At 46.1% G+C, this 27,411-nt stretch overlaps 1 protein-coding gene across 3 annotated transcripts in view; it reads left to right on the top strand.

Moving 5' to 3' along the window:
* Positions 1–27,411, top strand: part of LOC132897196 (cadherin-like protein 26) — a 229,213-nt gene that overhangs the window by 161,748 nt on the left and 40,054 nt on the right. Inside the window, exons 11-14 of one of the 3 annotated variants that reach the window (XR_009656266.1) lie at positions 20,101–20,331; positions 20,941–21,162; positions 22,006–22,130; positions 27,188–27,393. Coding sequence is in view for 2 of the 3 variants with exons in the window: in XM_060938631.1 (XP_060794614.1) it covers positions 20,101–20,331; positions 20,941–21,162; positions 22,006–22,130; positions 27,162–27,392 (809 nt within the window). In the remaining variant the exon portion in view is untranslated. Of the gene's footprint in view, positions 1–20,100; positions 20,332–20,940; positions 21,163–22,005; positions 22,131–27,161; positions 27,394–27,411 lie in introns of all 3 variants that reach the window. The other 2 variants (XM_060938631.1, XM_060938630.1) reach the window with 2 other exon arrangements.

The following is a 27,411-nucleotide window of genomic DNA, read 5'->3' as shown; positions in this document are numbered from 1 at the left end:
GTACCCAGAGATGAACCTACGGTAGTAGCTTGTCATTCCAAGGAACTGGTGCACATTCTTGACTGTCTTGAGTGTGGGAAACTCATTGATTGCTTACACCTTACCCTCATCATTCCCAATTCCTTCTGGTGTCACTAGGTAGCCCAGGTACAGCAACTTCGGGGTGCAGAAGTGGCATTTAGCCAGCTTCAAGGAGAGCCCAGCATCTGTCAGCCGTGTTAGCACTTTGCTGAGGTCAGACAAGTGCTGGTCAAAGGTTGGGGACGCCACCACGATGTCGTCGAGATACACCATGCAACAGTTATGGGTGAGGCCTGCCAGGACAGTGTTCATTAATCTCTGAAAGGTTGCCGGGGCGTTTGACAATCCGAAGGGCATTACTCTAAACTGATAGAGCCCTTTGTGGGATACAAAGGCAGTCTTGGGTTTTGAGTCTGGTGAAACTGTGACTTGCCAGTAGCCCCATGCAAGATCCAGTGTAGAGATGTATCTACCACGGGCCAAAAATTCCAAAGAATCATCCACCCTTGGGTGTGGGTATGAGTCCTTGACTGTGGTTTTGTTAACTTTTCTAAAATCAATGCAAAATCTTGGATCTGCCCCTGGTTTTTCAACTATCATGATAGGGGATGCCCAGGGCCCCGACGCCGGCTCAATAATCCCACCCTCCAGCATTTTCTCAATCTCATCTTCGATGATCTTTCTTTTTGCAGGTGAGGCACGGTAAGGGGGGAGGCACACTGATTTTGCAGTACCTGTGTCAATCGTGTGTTCCACCAAAGACGTACGTCCAAGCTTTCCCTCAAACAGATGTGAGAAGTCGTTTAACAGATCAGCTAACTTTTCTTTTTCAGAGGTAGGTAAGGCTGCTTGCTCGACCACAGGGCCAAGGCTAGGGTTGTCACTCTTAAATGTGAGGCAAGCTACATGTCCTTCCAGCTCCTCGAACTCTTCCAGCAGCACATCTGGAGCTGAAGCAGCATTGTTCCCCACTCTGACACTTCCTGTTGCTGGGTGAATATGAACATCTTTCTGGATCATGAAATCAGTCCCCAAAAGAATGGGACATGACAGGTCTGGGATCACCGCAAACCGATGAGTGAACGAGTGCCCTAGCAAAAGAACAGGTAGCCACACCACACCAGAAGGATTACATTGCTTTGAGTCGGCTAACTCAAGGGGAGAGAAGTTCCATGGGAGAACATTATCCTCTGTTATGCCACATTTCTCAAGAGTGGAAGGGTGAACTGCTGAAATGGATGCCCCAGTATCAAGGGTAGCTTTTAGGGACACCTGGTTGACGACCACCATGGATGTCAGGGGAGTGCTCTTTGACCTCCTAGGGCCTGCTTGTACCATGCTGACAGTGTGAGGGCCCTCTGTTGGTCGTGCCGTTGACCTCGGCTCCGTTTCCTCCTTACTGTCCCCAGCTCTCTGAAACTTTTTTGGCCGTGCCCCTGTGTTACCTCGGGGGTGCGAAGAAGTACCTGGGTTGTTGGGTGTCCCCTGAGGCAGATCAGATGTCAGATCATGAGAACCACTACTTCCAGCTTGCTTAGTCTTTTTACAGTTATCACAATTGCGAGTAATGACCACAGGTGTCAGACATTTAAAGCAGTGCAAGTCCTGACGCAGAGGGGTAGCAGTGGCTCTGTTAAAGGAAATGGGCCCCAGGGCAGCCTGTAGCTTGTGCGCAGTGAGAAGTAGCTCGGTCAATGTTGCAGGTGCAGCAGCATGAAGGGCTAGTCGAAACTGCTCAGACACATGTCGGCTGATTATTTCAATCTGTTCTTGTTCCGAGGCGGGCTGTTTCAGTCGTTTGAACTCGGTCACTAGGTGAGCAACAAAGGTGGGGAGTGATTCACTGGGAGCCTGAACCCTGTCTAGAATTGACCTCCAGATTTTTTCTTCATTGTCAATAGGCAAAAAGGCCTGATGAAAAAGACCTGAAAAATGACTCCATGACACTAAGTGGGGCTGCATGGCACAATACCACTTCTGGGGCTCATTTTCAAAATACCTAGTCAATTCAAAGAAAAACTGGGCATCAGACAGGCGAAGTGACGACTTGTACAAGGAGACTGACTGTAGCCATTCTTCTGGGTCAATCAACTTGCCCCCATCAAACTTTGTTGGGACAAGACCAGGGAGATGAGACAGATTGGCCATAGGAATAGTAGGGGCCAGTATGGGGTCCGTGTGATGTGTGTGCTGTGTGTGTTGTGTATGAGCAGATGAATGGCTGGCGTGCATGTCATGACGAGGAAGTGTATGTACAGCAGGAGTGGAGGCAAAGATAGGACGGGCCTCAGTAAACTGTTTGTGTGAGTGTTGCGAGTGTTGAGTCACCTGACCCTCTAACTGCTGCAGGAGACTGTGTTGCAAATCTATAGACATACTAAATGCGCGTGTTAAATTGTCTACCTGTTGCTGCAATCGCTCCACCTGTGCAGACAGGCATTGCACCCTAAAGGACTCACCCATATCAGAGATGTCCGACCGAACCCCATTGTCAACATCCCCACATACAAAGGTCTCTTTACGCCTAGCCATCATCCCAGAAGAAAAAAAAAACAGGAAAAATAGCATCACACAAAACATTCAAACTCCCACATATGCATGTTAATGAATATTCACATCAAAAACATCGTAATACACCATTGTTGTTAAGTATGAAGAGAAGGACAATAGTTAAATTTTGTACACAAGCACTGAATAGAGCTACCAGCAATGGCAGTACAAAACACCGTTCTGTAGATGGGCTTTTTTTTTTTTCAGTCCGCCCACAACAGTGTGTCCCTGAAACAGAAAACGATATGAAATCGGTGGATAGGTACTTAGCTCTCGACTCGGTTTGTGTTGTCCTGCTGCCGTGCCACCACTTCTGTCCTATTGTAGTGGCAAGAGTTGGCAAAGATGCTCCGACCAATCCGGAGCATGCATTCACTTTGACGTGCTCTGAGCTGTGCTCGGCAGAGTGTCTGGTGCACCGTCTCTGTCCCTGCACAAGCAATGTCGTTGCATGCACGAAATTAGTCTTAAGTCACCTGCAACAGGTCACCAATGTCCCAAAACACATCCCGAAAGTCACTTAGTCCAACGGCAACAACAACAAAATGAATAATCCGTCACGTTAGTGTCTCTTATCCATGCGTGGGAGACACATGACTGTAGCATGCATGCCAGTGTTTACGTAGCCGCCTAGGCTATTAGCTTCTCACTGACTAGCAAGCTTCCATCCCGTATGGTGTCCATCGTTAAGTTCGTCAAGAAACAATTACGGAAAAATCCAAAAACAGAATAAACAATCCAACTTATCTGGCCGACGATCATCAAACTTCCAAATCCAAGGGTGTTAATCCAATCACAGTTCGGGCGCCATTTGTAAGGATCCGGCCAGGGATCCTCGCGTTAATTCCCCAGAAAAGTTCAAGATACTCAGCTGGACACGGTGAAACCGTGCTGTCGTCTGTGTTTATTACGCGAAGGTTTCTCTGAAGCACCATAGAGCGGACATAAGTGTACTACTAAGCAAACAACATACAAATAAACTGCTTAACCAGAGGGTAGCTACACAGACACGTCCATACTGCCAGGGGAACACAGAGAGAAGGGTGAGGAGGTCACCCGTGAAGTCATGAACATAGAGTGATCATTACAACTGGCACAGGCTCTGATGCTGGCTCTGACACTTGTGCTGGCAATGGTTCTGGAGTAGATACTGGCACAGGCTCTGGCACTGGAGCTGACTCCGATACTGGCAATGGCATAGGTTCTGGGGTAGTCACTGGCACTGGCATTGACTCTGACACTGGTGCTGGCACTGGTTCTGGAGCAGACACTGACACTGACTCAGACTCTGGCACTGGTTCTGGAGCTGACACTGGCACTGACTCAGGCTCTGATTCTGGCACTGGTTCTGGAGCTGACGCTGATTCAGGCTTTGACTCTGGCACTGGAGCAGGCATTGGCACTGGCACTGGAACAGACTCTGGTGCTGGCACAGGAACAGGCACTGGCACTGACACTGGAACAGATGCTGACACTGGAACAGGAACAGACATGGGTTCTGATACAGGCACTAGTTCAGGCATTAATTCAGATACTGGTTCTCGCTGAGAAACCAGCTCAGGAGAGACAGCCTCTGAGAGGGGCTCAGGAACAACAGCCTCCTAAGCATGGCAAAGAAAGTCTGTGAGCTTTGAAGGCATGGGTGCTTGACTCTGATCAGGTTATTCACCATCTGCAAGCTCGTCCAGTAATAAACGTTAGGATGAAGCTTACCCAGATGGGTTCAGGTGGCTTGGGCTCTTGGAGGTCCTCATAGAGGACACCACACTGGATGCTGAATCCACATGGGTGATACTGTCCATTGTAGGGTGTAGGAGTGTAAGCACCAGTATGCTGGCGGAAAAATGAGGCTAGAGGCAGAGACAGGGAAACCCGGAAGCAGTATGGAATCGCATACTGAAAAACATCTGCTACATCCATAGTAAGGCAAAGTATCCTGTTAGGTATGTGAGGGAGACAGATGTAAGTGCAAAAGTCAATCAGTTTAATAACAGTAAATATATATACACATATACACAAACAAGCATGTGCAGCACACACAGGCAAACAGTCCAAATCAGCAGGCAAAATCCAAACACGAGAAACAGGCAAAAGGGTCGGGTGAGGCGCAAACAGGATATCAGAGACAAGGAGAGAATGGCAACAAGAAACAAGCACAGGAATCAAGAAACCAGGAAATCAAGAACATGGGTAGAAAGGCTCAGTAATGCGTACAGACGTAGTGTAATACTTCACGATGATCATGCATCAGCACAGTCCTAAAATAGGTGTACACATAGTTGCTTAACAAAGTTCAGGTGCATATCATTAACCGCATGTGTGCTGGAGTCCGCTTGACGCGCGCGCAGCCCGAGGTGCGCCTTCAGGTGCACATGCTGCAGCCTGCAGGACTGACAGTGTCCAAACTTTTGACTGATACTGTATGCTGTGTCTGAAACAATTTCCCCACTCACTCGTTATTTACTATTCTGTATATAGCATTAAGGTTAATGTTAAATCATGTTACCAGTACATCAACAATTAAAATGTTACAAAATAGCTAGCATTCACAGGTGATCACTGTCAGCAACTTTAACTCCTCTTTAATGCTTATATTCTACATTTACTAGTGCATCTCAAACAATTAGAATATCGTGAAAAAAGTTAAATATTTTCTGTTAGGACTTGGACTGTTTTGGCCTCTAGAGGCCGCTGTTATTTCCTTTTCGTGTCTTGTTTATTTTGGCCTCTAGAGGCCGCCACTGTTCCTGTGTTTTGTGTTTTTGTTAATTGCCTGTTAGTCCTAATTATCTTCACCTGTGTCCTTAATTAGTTTGTGTATTTATACCCCTGAGTTCAGTCCTCTTGTCACGGAGTCTTTGTGCTGTTATGTTTATCTCCAGTTTCCTTTGTACTGTGTTTTGTGGATCTTCTGAGCTTTTGCATTTTTGCCTTTTTCTTTTTGAATTATACTCTTTGTTTTTGTTTTTTTTTGTTTTGCCCTGGATTGTATATAGTGTACATAGTATAAATAAACCTTTTGTTACTTTTTCTACTTCCGCCTCACGCCTCTGCATTTGAGTCATTCCCCTGGTGGCCTAGTGGGGGTTTGCTGGATCATCACACCAACGAACCAGGTTCGAATCCCAGCAAAACCCTAACAGAAAGACTCCGTCATGACCGACTCAGCAGAGGCTGCTTCAACTGTCTACCCGGCCAACCTTCAGGGAATTATGGCAGCTTTGACACGTTTCGGAGCGACCATGGACGTACGCTCACCAGCCAACGTGAGGCCCTTGCTCGCCACGAGGAACTGCTTCAGCAAATTGGGAAAACCCTGGCACAGCTGACATCTCTGCCTGCATCTCCTGATCCAGCTCCCGCTCCAGTGCCTCCTGCCATGCTGCCTTCTTCACCTCGCGAACCCAGCCTTCCTGCACCACAGAGGTATGACGGCAAGCACAGTGAGTGCCGAGAGTTCCTTACCCAGTGTCAACTCACCTTTGAGCTTCAGCCTACCACCTACACTACGGATCGCCGCAAGATTGCCTTTGTGATCACCTTATTAGCTGGTAAGGCGCGAGCCTGGGCTACTGCTATCTGGCAAAGACAGGGACCTGAGTGCTTTGATTTCCAGCTGTTTTCTGAAGAGATGCTTCGGGTCTTCGATCAGGCAGACATCAGTACCGACGCAGCCCGAAAGCTCATGTCCATCCGGCAAGGAGGAAGCGTCGCAGATTACGCCATCTCGTTCCGAACACTCGCAGCAGTAAGTGGATGGAACGAGACTGCCCTGGTGTCAGCCTTCCACCATGGTCTGTCTGACCCCATCAAGGACGGTCTGGCCTCTATTGGATGCCCAAGTGACCTCGAAACCCTCATCTCACATGCTATTCGTCTGGACAACAGGATGAGAGAACGCCACCAAGCCTTGAGCCCCCCCAGCCTCCCTACCTCTACCTGAAGACCGTCTACCTCCTTCAGTGACTGTCCAGAACCCATGCAAGTGGGTCGTACTCGCCTCTCCGCATCTGAGAGGGAGCGCAGAAGGAGGGACAAGTGCTGCATCTACTGTGGCAAGCCTGGTCACTTCCGAGCATCATGTCCCGAACTCTTGGGAAAAGGACCGCCCCGTCCAGCCGAGGGAGGGTTGTGACGGGGCCTACCCTCTCTCCCGGACTCCCTGGCCAAGGAATCTACATCCCGGTCTCCATCTCCTGGGGTGAGTCTGTCCACTCTTGTCAAGCTTTGATAGACTCAGGGGCGGCTGGGAACTTTATGGATATTCACTTCGCCCAAAGCATCAATATACCTACTGCACCTCTTGAAGTCCCTCTGTCTGTGTCTGCCCTCGATGGCCAAGCGTTAGGTGATGGAAGAGTCACTCAAGTTACTTCTCCAGTCTTCCTCCAGTCTCAAGGTCACAAGGAAGAAATATCCCTGCACCTGATTCCTTCACCTGAGTTCCCAGTTATTCTAGGCCTTCCTTGGCTTACTCGCCACAACCCTCGCATAGACTGGGTAACAAGCCAGGTTGTGGAATGGGGCCCTGCATGCCATGCCTCTTGTCTGCTCTCTAGCTCTCCTGTGTCTCCTGCCGAGCCCCCTGATCTCACCGAGTTATCTCAAGTTCCCACAGAGTACTGGGATCTCAAAGAGGTATTCAGCAAGAGCAGGGCCGCCGTTCTTCCTCCGCACCGGGCCTACGACTGTGCCATCGACTTGCTCCCTGGGACTACCCCTCCTCGTGGCAGACTGTTTTCCCTCTCTCAGCCAGAACGCAAGGCTATGGAGGAATACCTCAAAGACGCCCTGGTCTCTGGGTTCATTCGACCCTCCACCTCACCTGCTGGTGCCGGCTTCTTCTTTGTCGGCAAGAAGGATGGGGGGCTTCGACCATGTATTGACTACAGGGGCCTGAACAAGATCACTGTGCGCAACCGATATCCCCTTCCACTGATGTCCACTGCTTTCGACCTGCTCCAAGGCGCCACCGTCTTCACCAAGTTGGACCTACGGAACGCATACCACCTCATCCGTATCCGACAGGGAGACGAGTGGAAGACTGCCTTTAACACCCCATCTGGGCACTATGAATACCAGGTGATGCCCTTTGGACTCACCAACGCACCAGCTGTTTTTCAGGCCCTAATCAATGATGTCTTAAGGGACATGATTAACCTGTACGTCTTTGTCTACCTCAATGACATCCTTATCTTTTCCAAGACCATGCAGGAGCACCGCCACCATGTCCGCCAGGTTCTCCAGAGGCTGCTACAGAACAATCTGTTCGCCAAGGCCCAGAAATGCGAATTTCATGTTCCCGAGGTCTCCTTTCTGGGATTTATTGTACGGACAGGCCAACTCCAAATGGACCCTGCCAAGACCCTGGCCGTCCGGGACTGGCCTACTCCCAAGTCCGTTAAGGAGGTTCAGCGGTTCTTAGGATTCGCTAACTTCTACCGCAAGTTCATCAGGAACTTCAGTTCTGTGGCAGCACCCATGTCAGACCTCACCAAAGGGACAGGTGGATCTTATGGCTGGTCTCCTCAGGCAGAAAAGGCATTCAAAGACCTCAAGGCCCGCTTCTGCACGGCACCCATTCTGGTCCTCCCGGACACCTCGCAACCATTCATCGTGGAGGTGGACGCCTCGGACAGTGGTGTCGGCGCGGTACTCTCTCAACGTTCGGAAGGAAAGCTGCACCCCTGCGCTTACTTCTCCCACCACCTGAGTCCTGCGGAGTCCCGGTACGATGTGGGGGATCGAGAACTGTTAGCGGTCAAACTGGCCCTTGAGGAGTGGAGGCACTGGCTGGAGGGAGCGCAACATCCATTCCTGGTTTGGACTGACCACAAGAACCTGGAGTACCTCCAGCAAGCCAAGAGACTGAACCCTCGACAGGCTAGGTGGGCCCTGTTTTTCAGTCGGTTTGACTTCACCCTCTCGTACCGTCCCGGCTCCAAGAACACCAAACCTGACGCACTGTCCAGGCTGTTCTTTGCCACTAACAGGGAGAATGAAGTCAGGCCTATTATCCCGGTGTCCCGGATTGTGGCCCCTGTCCGCTGGGGTATTGAGGAGGCTGTTCGACAAGCCCAACGCCAGGACCCTGGTCCTGGGACGGGGCCACCGGGCCTCTTGTACGTCCCACATCAAGCCCGGGCCAAGGTTCTCCAGTGGGGTCACTCTTCCCCTCTCACCGCCCACCCGGGAGCTCGGAGGACCCTGGACTTCCTGAAAAGACGCTTCTGGTGGCCTAACATGGAGCAGGAAGTAAGGTCATTTGTCCTGTCCTGTGAGGTTTGCACCAGAACCAAGAACCCACGACAGCATCCCCAGGGTCTCCTGCATCCTCTGACCATTCCCCGGCATCCCTGGTCCCACGTGGCAGTCGACTTCATCACAGGTCTCCCTGAGTCACAAGGTAACATGGTCATTTTGGTCATTGTTGACAGATTCTCCAAGGCCTGCCGCTTCATACCTCTGTGCAAACTCCCCTCTGCTCTTGAAACAGCGAAACTTATATTTAATCATGTCTTCCGAGTCTTTGGTCTTCCACAGGACATCGTCTCAGACCGAGGGCCCCAGTTCTCCTCCTGAGTGTGGCACGGGTTCTGCAAGGTCATCGGAGCCACTGCCAGCCTCTCCTCTGGGTTTCACCCACAGTCCAATGGTCAGATGGAGAGGCTCAACCAGGACCTGGAAACCACCCTGCGAGGCCTGGCTATGGATAACCCGACATCGTGGAGCACCTGGCTGCCATGGGCAGAGTACGCCCACAACACCCTGCAGTCATCGGCCACCAAGCTGTCGCCATTCCAGTGCCAATTCGGGTTCCAGCCACCTCTGTTCCCGGACCAGGAGGAGGACGCGGGGGTGCCCTCGGTCAACCAATATGTGAGACGGTGTCGCAAGACCTGGAGCAAGGTCAGGAAGACCCTCATACAGACCTCCAGAACCAACCAGACTCAGGCCAACCGCCACAGAAGACCTGCACACACTTTCCGCCCTGGGCAACGGGTTTGGCTGTCCACTAAGGACCTTCCGCTGCGGGTGGAGAACCCAAGCTTGCTCCTCGCTACATTGGCCCCTTCAAGGTGGTGCGCAGGGTGAACCCTGTCTCCTACCGTCTCCAGTTGCCCCGGACTCTGAGGATCAACCCCACTTTCCATGTTTCCCTGTTGCGGCCTGTACTGACGTCTACGTATGCCCCTGCCCCTAGGAACCCCCCACCCCCCCGCATCTTCCAGGGGCAGACTGTGTTCACTGTGCATCGCCTGCTTGACTCCCGCCGGGTCCGCAGCGGGTTGCAATATCTGGTGGACTGGGAGGGCTATGGTCCTGAGGAGCGCTGCTGGGTTCCTGCTCGGGATGTCCTAGATAAAGAACTGTGTCGGGACTTCCATTCGGCCCATCCGGATCGCCCTGGGAACGTCAGGAGACGCTCCTAGAGGGGGGGGTCCTGTTAGGACTTGGACTGTTTTGGCCTCTAGAGGCCGCTGTTATTTCCTTTTCGTGTCTTGTTTATTTTGGCCTCTAGAGGCCGCCACTGTTCCTGTGTTTTGTGTTTTTGTTAATTGCCTGTTAGTCCTAATTATCTTCACCTGTGTCCTTAATTAGTTTGTGTATTTATACCCCTGAGTTCAGTCCTCTTGTCACGGAGTCTTTGTGCTGTTATGTTTATCTCCAGTTTCCTTTGTACTGTGTTTTGTGGATCTTCTGAGCTTTTGCATTTTTGCCTTTTTCTTTTTGAATTATACTCTTTGTTTTTGTTTTTTTTTGTTTTGCCCTGGATTGTATATAGTGTACATAGTATAAATAAACCTTTTGTTACTTTTTCTACTTCCGCCTCACGCCTCTGCATTTGAGTCATTCCCCTGGTGGCCTAGTGGGGGTTTGCTGGATCATCACACCAACGAACCAGGTTCGAATCCCAGCAAAACCCTAACAATTTTCTATCAGTTATTAAAGAGTGAAAATTTAATATATTCAAGACTCATTACACATAAACTAAATTTTTCAAGCATTTTTTATTCTAATTTTGATAATTATGGCCTTGTCAATTCAAGTCAAGTTTACTTTTATAGCGTTTTTAACAATAGACATTGTTGCAAAGCAGCTTTACAGAATTGTAATGACTTTAAACATGAGCTAATTTTATCCCTAATCTGTCCCCAATGAACAAGCCTGGGGCGATGGTGGCAAGGAAAAACTCCCTCAGACAATATGAGGAAGAAACCTTGAGAGGAACCAGCCTCAAAAGGGAACCAATCCTCATTTGGGTGATAACAGACAACGTGACTATAACATTGACAGTTTTAACATGAAGTCAGTTTTGTTGATATTATAACTCTTCACTGATGGAAACTTGAGTGCAAAACTGTTCATGACAACTGCAGTCCTAAAGTTAGCAAGTCAACTGTAGTCCTCAGCCATCAAAGCATTACTGTAAGTGTCCAGAGCATCTTCCAAGTGGGACTTTCAACTGTCCATTTGGGGCCATCTTCCACAGGAGTGATGTGATGAGACTCCAGCATAGTCATAGTTATGGAACAGCCTTCCAAGTAGTGTTCAGGAATCAGACACAGTCTCAGCATTTAAGGTGGGGTTTACATTAGACCGTATCAGTGGATCATCAGATTAATGTTTTTAAAACGATTAGTGTGCACACAGCAACGCCAATACACGATTCGCGTGCACATAGCAACGCCAATACACGGATATGCTCGGCTCCGCAGGCATCCTGCGCTCCAAATCACTCCGCCCTGAACAGCGAGTGCCCTCTGGAGGGTGCGCACTCCGGCCCTGCGCAGCTCACAGAGTGCACGAGTGGAGCGCACAAGCAGTGATTTGGGACTGAGCCGCTGTGTGTGTGATCTCAGTGCATGTCGGGCATGCGCGTCACTTACCACTTGCAAGTGGAAGGATGGCAAGCCTAAAGACAATCATAACTACACAATGGGCAGTATTTGCATCAGTATTTGCAGTATTTTCATACTTTTATACTCTTTAATGAAAGGTGATACAAGGCGGAAGTCCGCGCCATTTTTCAGCAGTCGCGTCACATGACCAACGCCAGCGAATCAGGAAGATGGATGTCACAGTGATGTTGTCCAATGATGACGCCAGCTAGAGCTCAGCACAGCGTATCCGCGTATTCTCAATGTTTACACAGTACCGGACCAGACACGAGCTAGATTGAATACGTGGACCCTGGCGGATTCCTGTTTCCTGGTGTTTCCAGGCGTTTTAATGTAAACGGACAGTGCATCCGCGAAGAAAACGAGACAGATACGGTCTAATGTAAACTTGGCCTAAGTCTAGGCTGAAAACATATCTGTTTAGTCAAGCCTTTCGTTAATGGTGCTTATGAGGTAAAGGTGTAGATCTGGAGGGTCCTCAGACATAGGGTGTTTTGGTAAACTGGGATGTATGGATGCTGTCAGTCCCCACTCACTTGCTTACTCGAGTTTGTTGATGGTGTAGTGGCTGGCTGCTTTATGTCCTGGGGCTCCCTCAAGCCTGTGTTACCTTCTGGCTCTCTCCTTTTAGTTATGCTGTAATAGTTAGTTTTGCCGGAGTCCCTGCTTGTACTCAGAGCAAAATGTATACTGTTCCTACTTATTCAGGTGACATTGGGCATACCAGTACCTAACAACCTGTGTTTTCTCTCTCTTCCCCCCCCAATCTGTCCCTCTGAGTTACTTGTCAATCCTGGGATCAAGGTACTGACCTCTTCTGCTCCTCAGACCTGCCTGATCCATCCTGATGCCCTATGTTTGGTTGGAGTCTCATCACATCGCTCCTGTGGAGGACGGCCCCATATGGACAGTTGAAAGTCACACTTGGAAGACACTCTGGACACTTACAGTAATGCTTTTGTGGCTGAGGACTACAGATGGCTTGCTAACTTTGGGACTGTGGTTGTCATGAACAGTTTTGCACTCAAGTTTCCATTAATGAAGAGCTATAACATCAATGAAACTGACCATGTTAAAACTGTTAATGTTATACCTGGCTAACGTCCGCTCTCTGGCCAATAAGATGGACAACCTGCTGCTCCTCAACTAAATTAATATGGATTTTAACAGATCTGCTGCCTTGTGCTTCACCGAAACCTGGCTCAGTGAGCACATCCCAGACTCTTCTCTCCATCTGCCTGGATTTCACCTGCACTGAGCAGACCGCAAAATGGAGCTCACAGGGAAAACAAGGGGGGGCGGAATTCGCTTTTATATTAACGTAGGTTGGTGTACTGATATCACAGTTCTAAACAAATCATGCAGTCCTCATCTGGAGTCATTATTCATAAACTGCAAACCATTTTATACTCCATGAGAGTTTTCCTCGTTAATTCTGGTTGGAGGCTACAGCCCCCCTCAGCCGTGTATTAATGAGGCGTTACAACACCTGGCTGACCAGGTAAACAATGTGGAGAAAAAACACCCGGACTCTTTACTCATTGTTTTGGGGGACTTTAACAGAGCCAAACTCAGCCATGAACTGCCAAAATATAAACAGCACATTAAGTGTCCCACCAGGGACTCTAACACTCTGGACCATTGTTACACTGTTTTAAAGGACTCATACCACTCTGTCCCCCATGCAGCCTTGGGACTATCTGATAACTGTATGATTCATCTTATCCCATCCTACAGGCAGAAGCTGAAATCTGCTAAGCCTGTTGTTAAGATGGTGAGGAGATGGTCCGATGAGGCCAAAGTGGAACTACAAGCCTGCTTTGACTGCACTGATTGGAGTGTTTTTGAGGCTGCAGCCTCAGACCTGCATGAACTGACTGATACTGTGACATCTTAGATCAGTTTTTGTGAGGATATGTGTGTGCCTACCAAAACCTTCTGGATATACAACAACAATAAACCCTGGTTCACTGCAAAACTCAGGCAACTTTGTCAGAACAAAGAAGAGGCCTACAAAAGTGGACACAGAGTTCTGTATAATCAGACCAGAAACACACTGACAATGGAGGTGAAAGCAGCTAAAAGGAGCTATGCTGATCAGATTAAAAACAGCCTTACAGAAAAACAATCCGACGTCAGTGGGGAGAGGCCTGCAGAGCATTACTAACTATAGGAGACCATCCACCAACACTGCAGTGAACCATCAACTGGCTGATGAGCTGAATGTGTTTTACTGCAGATTCGGCACATTCACACCTCTCCCACCTTCAGTCATTAAAGACCCATTTACGCCCCCTGCCATTCTGCCACCCCCCACCTCTGACCCCCCACCAGCACTCAAGATCTGTGAAGAGGATGTCTGTCAGCTTTTCCACAGACAGAAGATCAGGAAGGCACCTGGCCCAGATGGTGTGTCACCCTCTTGTCTGAAGGTCTGTGCTGACCAGCTGGCTCCCATCTTCACCCAGATCTTTAATAGATCCCTGGAGCTGTGTGAAGTCCCCTCATGCTTCAAACGCTCCATAATAATCCCGGTTCCTAAGAAAACCAATATCACAGGACAGAATGACTACAGGCCTGTAGCTCTCACATCTGTAGTCATGAAGTCCTTCGAGAGACTGGTGTTGTCATACCTGAAGGACATCACAGACCCCCTGCTGGACCCCCTGCAGTTTGCCTACCGGGCAAACAGGTCAGTGGATGATGCAATAATATGGGTCTACACTACATCCTGCAACACTTTGACACTGCAGGGACGTATGCCAGGATCCTGTTCATGGACTTCAGTTCGGCATTCAACACCGTTGTTCCAGACATCCTCCACACCAAGCTCACCCAGCTCACTGTGCCTTCCTCCACCTGTCAGTGGATTACAAACTTCCTGACTGACAGGAAGCAGCAGGTGAGGATGGGGAGCATCATATCCAGCACTCGGACTATCAGCACTGGCACCCCCCAAGGGTGTGTGCTCTCCCCACTGCTCTTCTCCCTTTATACCAACGACTGCCCCTCAAGTGATCCATCTGTTAAACTCCTGAAATTTGTGGACGATACAACGGTCATCGGCCTCATCCGAGATGGTGACGAGTTTGCATACAGACGGGAGGTTGAACGGCTGGTCTGGTGGTGCGGTCAGAACAATCTGGAACTGAACAAGCTCAAACCTGTGGAGATGACAGTGGACTTTAGGAGGAGCCCCCCCCCCCCACTCTGCTGCCCATCACCATCACCAACAACACTGTGACTGCTGTTGAAAGCTTCAGGTTTCTGGGTTCCACAGTCTCTTGGGACTTGAAGTGGGAGACCAGCACAGTCACTATCATCAAAAAGGCCCAGCAGAGATTGTACTTTCTGCACCAGCTCAGGAAACTCAACCTGTCTAAGGAGCTGCTGACACAATTCTACTCTGCCATCATTCAGTCTGTTCTTTGCTCTTCCATCACTGTTTGGTTTGGATCGGTCACCAAACAGGAGAAGAACAGACTGCAACGGACAATAAGGTCTGCAGAGAAAATTATTGGTGTCAGCCTGCCCTCCATCCAAGACCTATACTTGTCCAGAGTCAGGAAATGGGCAGGTAACATCTCTGCAGACCCATCACACCCTGGTCACAATCTGTTTAATCTTCTCCCCTCAGGGAGGCAATATAGATCACTGTATGCAAAAACAACCAGACACGAGAATAGTTTCTTCCCCTCAGGCTGTCTCTGTGATGAACAGCTAAAATCCAGATTCATATATCAGTAATATCACTTGCAAAATATCTGCACACTCATACTGTCACTTTTGGTCAGTCGGGTTCAATGCCCGAACTGATAATCTGCATCATCAGTTTTTATTTGGCTAATCAGACACAAGGTACACCACCACTCTTGCCAGAGCGGTTGGGGGTTAGGGGCCTTGCTCAAGGGCACTTAAGCCAGTCCTGCTGGTCCAGGGAATCGAACCAGCAACCTTTTGGTCCCAAAGCTGTTTCTTTAACCAGTTGGATTCCCCAACTGTTACTTATATTTATACTTATTTATATTTACTATTTCATCTTTGCACTATGCACCATATTGCACCAAAAGGGAAAATCCTTTCTGTGATGAACAGCTAAAATCCAGATTCATATATCAGTAATACCACTTGTAAAATATCTGCACACTCATACTGTCATTCTGTGCACACTGTATACTTTATATTTATCTATTTCATACTTGACTTACTTGGATTACTTTGCACTATGCACCTATTGTGCCTTTTTTGTTTGTTTGTTTGTTTGTTTGTTTTGTGTATACGCTTTTTATCTGTTTTATACTATGAGAGCTAAGTGAAACCGGAGTAAAATTCCTCATGTGTGTCCACATACCTGGCAATAAAAGTGATTCTGATTCTGGTTATAGTCATGTTGTCTGTTGTTGTCCAGGTGAGGATTGGTTCCCTTTGGTGTCTGGTTCCTCTCGAGGTTTCTTCCTCATGTTATCTGGGGGAGTTTTTCCTGGCCACCACCGCCACAGGCTTGCTCATTGGAGATAGATTAGGGATAAAATTGGCTCATGTCTTGGGCCATTCAGATTCTGTAAAGCTGCTTTGGAACAATGTCTATTGTTAAAAGCGTTATACAAACAAACTTGACTTGACTCATAGGGCACCAGGATGGACCAAGCAGGTCCGAGGAACAGAAGATGTCATCATTTCAATGTCAGGATCGACATGTAACTCAGAGGGACAGACAGAGTGGGGGGGAAGAAAGAGAGAGAAAACAGAGGTTGTTAGGTATGCCCAATGTCACCTGAATAAGTAGGTACAGTATATATTTTGCACCGAGTACAAGCAGAGAGTCTGGCAAAACTAACTATGACAGCATAACTAAAATGGGAGAGCCAGAAGGTAACACAGGCATGAGGGAGCCCCAGGACATAAAGTAGCAGGCACTACACTGTCAACAAACTCGAGTGAGCAAACGAGTGGGGGACTGACAGCATCCGTACATCCCAGTTTACCAAAACCCTCGATGTCTGAGGACCCTCCAGATCGCTCCTTTACCTCATAAACACTATTAACAAAAGGCTTGACTAAACAGATATGGTTTCAGCTGAAACACTGAGACTGACATTTGCCTACAGTGCAAATTAAAAAAAGCAAAAAAAAAACCCTTCGCAAAATGAGAGTATTTCATTTTGAGTTTGAGTAAAACAGTTTAAATACTGTGTATCTCTTGGTCTAGTTCAGTACATGCAACCACAATCATGTGGAAGACTGCTGACTTGACAGTTGTCCAGAAGATGATCATGGACACCTTCCACAAGGAGGGAAAGCCACAGAAGGTCATTGACAAAAAGGCTGGCTGGAAAAGGTGCACAAGCAACAGGGATGACCGGATTGTCAAAGAAAGTCGATTCAAGAACTTGGGAGAGCTTCACAAGGAGTGGACTGAGGCTGGTGTCAGTGCATTAAGAGCCACCATGCTCTTGATGCACTGGCACCTGGCACCTGAACCAGAGACAATGTCAGGAGCATTTTATCTGGGCTAAGGAGAGAAAGAACTGGACTGTTGCTCAGTGGACCAAAGTCCCCGTTTCAGATTTTTTTTTTTCATTTGGAAATCAAGGTCCTAGATTCTGGAGGAAGAGTGGAGAGGCACAGAATCCAAGGTATTTGAAGTCCAGTGTGACGTTTCTGCAGTCTGTGATGATTTGGGGTGCCATGCCATCTGCTTGTGTTGGTCTACTGTGTTTTATTATGTCCAAAGTCAACACAGTGTCTACCTAGAGATTTTAGAGCACTTCGTGCTTCAATCTGCTGACAAGCTTTATGGAGATGCTAATTTATTTTTCCAGTAGAACTTAGCACCTGCCAACAGTGCCAAAACTACTACCAAATGGTTTGCTGACCCTGATATTATTGTGTTTGATTAGCCAGCCAACTCACCTTAGCTGAACCCCAGAGAGACTCTATGGGCTATTGTCAAGAGGAAAATGGAAAACATCTGACTGAAAAATACAGACGAGCTGAAGGCTGCTATCAAAGCAACCTGAGCTTTAATAACACCTCAGCAGTGCGACAGGCTGATCATCTCGATGTCACACAGCACTGATGCAGTAACTCATGGCAAAGGAGCCCCAACCATGTAATGAGTACAACCCCGATTCCAAAAAAGTTGGGACAAAGTACAAATTGTAAATAAAAATGGAATGCAATGATGTGGAAGTTTCAAAATTCAATATTTTATTCAGAATAGAACATAGATGACATATCAAATGTTTAAACTGAGAAAATGTATCATTTAAAGAGAAAAATTAGGTGATTTTAAATTTCATGACAACAACACATCTCAAAAAAGTTGGGACAAGGCCATGTTTACCACTGTGAGACATCCCCTTTTCCCTTTACAACAGTCTGTAAACGTCTGGGGACTGAGGAGACAAGTTGCTCAAGTTTAGGGATAGGAATGTTAACCCATTCTTGTCTAATGTAGGATTCTAGTTGCTCAACTGTCTTAGGTCTTTTTTGTCGTATCTTCCGTTTTATGATGTGCCAAATGTTTTCTATGGGTGAAAGATCTGGACTGCAGGCTGGCCAGTTCAGTACCCGGACCCTTCTTCTACGCAGCCATGATGATGTAATTAATGCAGTATGTGGTTTGGCATTGTCTCATCTCATCTCATCTCATTATCTCTAGCTGCTTTATCCTGTTCTACAGGGTCGCAGGCAAGCTGGAGCCTATCCCAGCTGACTACGGGCGAAAGGCGGGGTACACCCTGGACAAGTCGCCAGGTCATCACAGGGCTGACACATAGACACAGACAACCATTCACACTCACACCTACGGTCAATTTAGAGTCACCAGTTAACCTAACCTGCATGTCTTTGGACTGTGGGGGAAACCGGAGCACCCAGAGGAAACCCACGTGGACACGGGGAGAACATGCAAACTCCACACAGAAAGGCCCTTGCTGGCCACGGGGCTCAAACCCGGACCTTCTTGCTGTGAGGCGACAACGCTAACCACTACACCACCATGCCGCCCCAGTTTGGCATTGTCATGTTGGAAAATGCAAGGTCTTCCCTGAAAGAGACGTCATCTGGCTGGGAGCATATGTTGCTCTAGAACCTGGATATACCTTTCAGCATTGATGGTGTCTTTCCAGATGTGTAAGTTGCCCATGCCACATGCACTAATGCAACCCCATACCATCAGAGATGCAGGCTTCTGAACTGAGCACTCATAACAACTTGGGTTGTCCTTCTCCTCTTTAGTCCGAATGACATGGCGTCCCTGATTTCCATAAAGAACTTCAAATTTTGATTCGTCTGACCACAGAACAGTTTTCCACTTTGCCACAGTCCATTTTAAATGAGCCTTGGTCCAGAGAAGACATCTGCGCTTCTGGATCATGTTTAGATACGGCTTCTTCTTTGAACTATAGAGTTTTAGCTGGCAACGGCGGATGGCACGGTGAATTGTGTTCACAGATAATGTTCTCTGGAAATATTCCTGAGCCCATTTTGTGATTTCCAATACAGAAGCATGCCTGTATGTAATGCAGTGCTGTCTAAGGGCCCGAAGATCACGGGCACCCAGTATGGTTTTCCCGCCTTGACCCTTATGAACAGAGATTCTTCCAGATTCTCTGAGTCTTTTGATGATATTATGCACTGTAGATGATGATATGTTCAAACTCTTTGCAATTCTACACTGTTGAACTCCTTTCTGATATTGCTCCACTATTTGTCGGCACAGAATTAGGGGGATTGGTGATCATCTTCCCATCTTTACTTCTGAAAGCCGCTGCCACTCCAAGATGTTCTTTTTATACCCAGTCATGTTAATGACCTATTGCCAATTGACCTAATGAGTTGCAATTTGGTCCTCCAGCTGTTCCTTTTTTGTACCTTTAACTTTTTCAGCTTTTTATTGCCCCTGTCCCAACTTGTTTGAGATGTGTTGCTGTCATGAAATTTCAAATGAGCCAATATTTGGCATGAAATTTCAAAATGTCTCACTTTTGACATTTGATATGTTGCCTATGTTCTATTGTGAATACAATATCAGTTTTTGATATTTGTAAATTATTGCATTCCGTTGTTATTTACAATTTGTACTTTGTCCCAACTTTTTTGGAATCGGGGTTGTATATGAATGAACATACTTTTCAGAAGCTGGACATTCCTCTATTGTAAATCCTTTTTTGATTGATCTTAGGAAATATTCTCATAATATGGGATAATGGATTTCAGATTTTCATGAGCTACAAGCCATAATCAAAATTTGCAATGGCACAATGCCCACATTACTGCTAACACCGCCCCAATCTGCCTGTCTATCTCACATGCCATTTTACCGTCACTCATGAACAAGACCCTGAGATACTTGTACTCCTTCACTTGGGGCAGCAACTCACTCCCATCCTGTGTAATCAATATAGAATATATGAAAGTTTACCTTTTTGAATTAAATTATAAAAAATGAACTTTTTCACAATATCATAATTGTCTGAGATGCACTACTATAATGATGACTATGGGAAATTATTGTAAACTTAATAAGCTGAAAAAAATGAAATTAACTTCTATACCCACACTAACTATATCACACTTCTATCTCTCAATATTTCTCACATTGTTTTGCAACAAAACACAGGGGAACCTCCCGGCACAGGTACAGGGACTCTGGTGGTCCATCTGGGAGATAAGAATGATAATATACCTCATTTAACTTCCAACACTTCAGTGATGTGTGGGAATAAAGCTGAAAAAGTGAGAGTCAAAGCAGGGGATGATGATGCTTTTCCATATAGTGGACCATTCACCTTCATGTTTGGCAAAGAAGATCAGGAGCTGAAGAGCCTGTGGAAGCTTGACCCGATCACAGGTGAGTAGGTAGATCACCTGGATAATGCCTTTCATTGTATCAATTTATTTTCACTCAACTAAAACTACTGAACCTACTGGCATATGGTTCACTGCTAACCATATAAAACAAATCAGTTATCTGAACTTGTAGATGCATGAAAACAGTTTATACCACAGGAGTGTTGAAAACTTGATTCTGATTAGTCAGATGGTGTTCATTATTTTTTCTTTAATACAGTGTTGCTTGAAAGTTTGTGAACCCTTTAGAATTTTCTATATTTCTGCATAAATATGACCTAAAACATCATCAGATTTTCACTGATGATGTTTCACAAGTCCTAAAAGTAGATAAAGAGAACCCAGTTAAACAAATGAGACAAAAATATTTTACTTGGACATTTTATTTATTGAGGAAAATGATCCAATATTACATTCTAAAAGGTTCACAAACTTTCAAGCACCACTGTCGCACCTCTGACAATAATGCAGCTGCAAATCACAGGTTTAGATTAATGTGATTGTTCTTAGATATCATTATTTACCTATACCAGACAGTCATTTTAATCAGGTATAGGTAAATCATTTTAATAATTTGTTGTTATCCACATCTGCCATTTTTCTACTTCAGGGTCTGAAACCTTCCTGATTAGTCTGAAGAGTATGCCATATGGGAAATATTCAGTTCCACTGAGGATTGCTGACCAACAGGGGATGCTAGCACATGATGTTTTACAAGTGGTGGTATGTGACTGTGGGAAAGGCGATGTGTGTCTGGACCTACTGCCTCGATCCTCCATCCTCCATGGAGCAGCGATAGGAATTCTACTGGGAATGCTGCTCATGATGCCTTGTGAGTCTTCCCATAAAATATACAATCCCAATCTTAAATATTGTTTGTGTCACAATAAAAAAAAAAATGCACCTTTAAAGTAGTATGCATGTTATGTAAATCAAATGGTGATAACCCCCCCAAAAAAATCCATTTTAATTCCATCTTGTAATGCAACAAAGCAGGACAAACACCAAGGGGGATGAATACTTTTGCAAGACACTGTGTGTGTGTGTGTGTGTGTGTGTGTGTGTGTACCAAGGAAATTAGAATTATATCATAATCTTAAACACTTCTCAAGTATTCCATGTCCAAATATGTCATATCATGTCAGAAAACACAAGGTTTGCTAAATTCTCACGATGTATATATTGTATTTTCGTGTCAGCATTGTGTTTCTAGTGCCGAACTCAAGAAAGAAACATGACATACTCAACATGTTTTGGCTCTCTACTCTGTTTGAGCTAAAGCAGAGGTGTCATGCTCTACACATAGTTGCTGCACTATGGACCTGTTGTGAATTCTGGACAGTGTGAAAATTTTTAGTAGTAACATTAGCTTAGGGCAGGATGTTGACTACTATTTATTACAGGTTCACAAAAGAAACAAGGCTGCAGGCCAAATATGTAAAATTCTTTATAGTTTCATTTTTGTTTTTAAATGTTATGGTGGCATACTTGCATTCAGGTAAATTTCAAGAAGTATTATGACCTTATGAAAGTAAGAAGGGGAATAAAGAGTGACACCTCAACATTCCATCCTGCTGGAATCCTGGATAAAAATCTAAACATCTTATCAACTTTAATTACCTGATAACTCACATAAATTAAGAGCAAATTAATGACTTTACAATTTCTTTTTCAGTGCTGCTCTGCTTTTCTTTCATCTGCAAGTGTCAAGAGAAAAAGAATTTCAAGCAATGCTTGCAAAATGATGGAAACCAGTTCTTGATTAAATACAACGAGGAAGGAGGATTTTCACCTCAGAAGGTGTGGTCACACTCAGTAAATTAACAATTCATGTGGTTCATGGTTATATAGTGTCATATTGTATTCTTGCTAATGTTTCCCCCTTTAATTAGTGGTCAGACTAGTGACTCACTTCACTTCACTTTCTGTGCTGATCCAATGCATTTAAGCTGAAATGGGGAATATGTTGGATGCTATAGGTAGAGTGTTCACATGACAAATGTGGGTTTCATTGTGCATGTTTCCTAAAGGATTTGCTCTGAACTTATGACTTGACTGTCTACCCCAGCCCCCATACTACTCTACTGGGTTAAATGCTGGGGCCTGCAATAAGTCTAAACTAACTGCTGTGGTCTGTGCATCACCTAACTGCTGTGGTCTGTGGAACCAACAATTTAATAACAATGTAGATGAAGATATTGCATAACGGAGATCATAAGGTAACAAATAATTCATTTCAGAAGAATCGATAAGCCCAAAGCACGTCTAAAGACCTGCTACATTTAACTGCTAATAGCCTTGTGTAAGAGGTCTTTTCTGTAGCATAGTGACCTCTTCACCACCTGTCCTCTCTAGGTGGTTTGCACTGGGATGGTGCCTTCCACTTACTCTGACTTGGATGTAGAGCTGTATGGAGGCTGTGATTCAGCTGTTGCCCTGTGCTGTCTGACATGCTGTGGGTTTTGTATGTGTCTCAGGTCCAGCATCCCATTCCTCTCCATCACTTTGGGGATAATTATTGGGGCTTGCGTTGGTCCTTGTGTCAAGCAGTGCATAGTGCAGGCAGACCTTCATACAGTCAATCCCCAGTAACATGTGCCTCACCATTTTAATCCATCCAGGTACCACATCGAAAATGTAGGTTTGGTCACAGTGTAAGTTTAGGTCATGGTGGAAGACTCCCCCTGCCCGCTGTCTGACCTGAAACAGGACTGGACCAAAACCTTTCATAAGAAGACAGGGACTAATCTGTATTAATCTGCTCTGATGGTTCTTGAAGTTCTAGATTCAAATATCTTCTCTTAGGCTCATTCCCTGGTTCACAGATCATGTGATTCCTTTTGCCCTATTTGCACAGTCCAAATATGTTGTCTAGCAAGTTTGTGTGCTTGCTGTAATTTTTTTTATCCAGGTTTTCCACAAATCTGACTACTTGCAGGCCAGAGATTCTATTTTCCCTGCATGTTGTGGCTTGGGGAATTAAAGCACTGCCACTTGAGATAGTTTGTTTCACCACAGTGGAAGCATACAGCCTTGCTGCTGGGCACATTATATTGGCAAAAGTTTGTAGACACCTGACCATCACACCTTAATCTGTCCCAAAACATTCTATTCCAAAATCATGGGCATTAATATGGACTTGGTCAGCTCCTTGGCTCCTAAAACAGCCTAAACCCTTTTATGAAGGCTTGCAACTAGATTTTAGAATGTGACAATGAGGATTTGTGCCCATTCAACTGCAATAAAATTACTGCTTTTGTTCTGTTTTGGGTGAGAAGGCATGGCACACAGTCAGAGTTCCAGTTCATCCCAAAGGTGTTCAGTTGGGTTAAGGTCAGGGTTCTCTGCAGGTTGTTCATGTTCTGATGCACTGACCTTGGCAAGCCATGTCTTTGTATGCACTCCATTTTTTTCTTCCACAATACTGCATAAAAGCAATAAATCAAAAGAGGACATGAGTTACAGTGAATTTATCATAGATAAAGGTGTTTTGGGGCACAAGGTATGTGTCGATGTCAAGCCAAGTTTATTTGTATAGCACTTTTAACAATAAACATTGTCGCAAAGCAGCTTTACAGAATTTGAACAACTTAAAACATGAGCTAATTTTATCCCTAATCTATCCCCAATGAGCAAGCCTGTGGTGATGGTGGCAAGGAAAATCTCCCTCAGACGACATGAGGAAGAAACCTCGAGAGGAACCAGACTCAAAAGGGAATCAATCCTCATTTGGGCAACAATAGACAGCATGACTATAATATTAACAGTTTTAACATGAAGTCAGTTTTGTTGATGTTATACAGTAAACTCTTCATTGATGGAAACTTGAGTGCAAAACTGTTCATGAAAACTGCAGTCCTAAAGTTAGCAAGTCAACTGTAGTCCTCAGCCATAAAAGCATTACTGTAAGAGTCCAGAGCGTCCTCCAGGTGTGACTTTCAACTGTCCTCATGGGGCCATGTCTGTGAAGATTCTCAATCATCCAGGTCATAGTAAACTGTGGGTGGTAGAAAAGGTCAACTGGACTTGCTTGAAGATTCTTGAAAACGTTTCACCTCTCATCCGAAAGGCTTCCTCAGTTCTGTCTGACTAATAGGGAGTATCAGATATTTATCCTCTCCTGGATCAGAATCAGAATTCTGATGACCAGCTCATCTAAAGTGTCATTGCGGCATCATGTTGGTGTGGGTCACTGGAGGCTGGGTGTGAACGGCAAGTCATTAGGGTGATCAAAGGATTGCCCGTTAGGGTGATCAATGGAAAGCTGACTCTCTCTGTCCTCCTGTGAGTCACCGAAAACAGCTGGGTCCTGGCGTACACCCAGCCGTCTGGGAAGAGTGTCCAAGACCGCACTGTAGATGGTTGATAAATGATGTCTTAGACCCCCACCTCTGTTCAGTGATGGCCATTCCAGGTTGACAAAAATGGCTTCTTTAACTCCTCGCTCATACCAACGATCCTCTCTGGCTAAAATGCGTACGTTACAATCCTGAAATGAGTGTCCTTTGTTGTTAAGATGAATGTAGACAGCCAAGTCCTGGCCTGAGGAGCTGGCTCTCCTGTGTTGAGCCAAGTGCCTGTATAGTGGTTGTTTCGTTTCCCCAATATATGAGTCAGTGCAATCCTCACTGCACTGAATTGCATACACTACATTGTCCTGTTTGGGTATTCTGTCCTTAGTGTGGACCAGTTTCTGCTTCAAGGTGTTACTGGGTCTGAAATGTACCAGAATGTTGTGTTTGTAGAAGATCCTCCTGAGTTTCTCAGATAGACCAGAAATGTAGGGAATGACAATGTTCTTGCATTTGTTTCTGTTATCATCCTTGTCAGTTATGTTCCTTTTTATGCTCTTTAGGAAAGCCCAGTTGGGATAACTGCAATTCTGAAGTGCTTTCTTGATATGATTCTGCTCCTTCTCTTTTCCCTCTAATGTTGTAGGAATGTTCTGAGCCCTGTGTTGCAAGGTCCTAATGACCCCCAATTTATGTTCCAGTGGGTGGTGAGAGTTGAAAAGTAGGTACTGGTCTGTGTGTGTGGGTTTCCGGTAGACCTCGATACTAAGGCTTCTGTCTTGTCTAATGTGTACATCACAATCCAAGAAGGCTAGATTATTCCCACTGACATCCTCCCGAGTGAAGCTGATGTTGCTATCCACTGCATTGATGTGTTTCGAGAAAGCTTCCACCTCGTGGATTTTGATTTTAACCCAAGTATCATCCACGTATCTAAACCAATGGCTGGGAGCAACTCCTGCAAAAGTGGTCAAAGCTATATGTTCCACTTCCTCCATGTATAAATTGACCACAATAGGGGACACCGGTGATCCCATGGCACATACATGCTTCTGTCTGTAGAAACTTTCATTAAACTGGAAATAAGTGGTAGTCAGGCAGAGGTCAAGCAGGGTGCAAATCTGACCCTGCTTGACCTCTGCCTGACTACCACTTATTTCCAGTTTAATGAAAGTTTCTACAGACAGAAGCATGAATGCGCCATGGGATCACCGGTGTCCCCTATTGTGGCCAATTTATACATGGAGGAAGTGGAACATATAGCTTTGACCACTTTTGTAGGAGTTGCTCCCAGCCATTGGTTTAGATACTTGGATGATACCTGGGTTAAAATCAAAATCCACGAGGTGGAAGCTTTCTCGAAACACATCAATGCAGTGGATAGTAACATCAACTTCACTCGGGAGGATGTCAGTGGGAATAATCTAGCCTTCTTGGATTGTGATGTACACATTAGACAAGACAGAAGCCTTAGTATTGCGGTCTACCGGAAACCCACACACACAGACCAGTACCTACTTTCGACTCTCACTACCCACTGGAACATAAATTGGGGGTCATTAGGACCTTGCAACACAGGGCTCAGAACATTCCTACAACATTAGAGGGAAAAGAGAAGGAGCAGAATCATATCAAGAAAGCACTTCAGAATTGCGGTTATCCCAACTGGGCTTTCCTAAAGAGCATAAAAAGGAACATAACTGACAAGGATGATAACAGGAACAAACGCAAGAACATTGTCATTCCCTACATTTCTGGTCTATCTGAGAAACTCAGGAGGATCTTCTACAAACACAACATTCTGGTACATTTCAGACCCAGTAACACCTTGAAGCAGAAACTGGTCCACCCTAAGGACAGAATACCCAGACACAAACAGGACAATGTAGTGTATGCAATTCAGTGCAGTGAGGATTGCACGGACCCATATATTGGGGAAACGAAACAACCGCTATACAGGCGCTTGGCTCAACACAGGAGAGCCAGCTCCTCAGGCCAGGACTCGGCTGTCTACATTCATCTTAACAACAAAGGACACTCATTTCAGGATTGTAACGTACGCATTTTAGCCAGAGAGGATCGTTGGTATGAGCGAGGAGTTAAAGAAGCCATTTTTGTCAACCTGGAATGGCCATCACTGAACAGAGGTGGGGGTCTAAGACATCATTTATCAACCATCTACAATGCGGTCTTGGGCACTCTTCCCAGATGGCTGGGTGTACGCCAGGACCCAGCTGTTTTCGGTGACTCACAGGAGGACAGAGAGAGTCAGCTTTCCATTGATCACCCTAACGGGCAATCCTTTGATCACCCTAATGACTTGCCGTTCACACCCAGCCTCCAGTGACCCACACCAACATGATGCCTCAATGACACCTTAGATGAGCTGGTCATCAGAATTCTGATTCTGATCCAGGAGAGGATAAATATCTGATACTCCCTATTAGTCAGACAGAACTGAGGAAGCCTTTCAGACGAGAGGTGAAACGTTTTCAAGAATCTTCAAGCAAGTCCAGTTGCCCTTTTCTACCACCCACAGTTTCCTCATGGGGCCGTCCTCCACAGGAGCGATGCGATGAAACTCCAACCAGACACAGGGCACCAGGATGGATCAAGCAGGTCCGAGGAGCAGAAGAGGTCAGCATCTCGATCCCAGGACCAACATATAACTCAGAGGGACAGATTTGGGTACATGTTCATGATGGCCAGTGATGGATTGGTCTCCAATCCAGGGTATACTGAAGCCTTGCACCCAGTGTTCCCAGCATAGGGTGAGGGGTTAAAGTCAA

The sequence above is a fragment of the Neoarius graeffei genome, chromosome 13 (assembly GCF_027579695.1).
Source record: "Neoarius graeffei isolate fNeoGra1 chromosome 13, fNeoGra1.pri, whole genome shotgun sequence".
In the NCBI taxonomy this organism is placed as follows: domain Eukaryota; kingdom Metazoa; phylum Chordata; class Actinopteri; order Siluriformes; family Ariidae; genus Neoarius; species Neoarius graeffei.
Note: the sequence above shows the minus strand (reverse complement) of the source record. Positions and strands in the feature narration are given on the sequence as shown.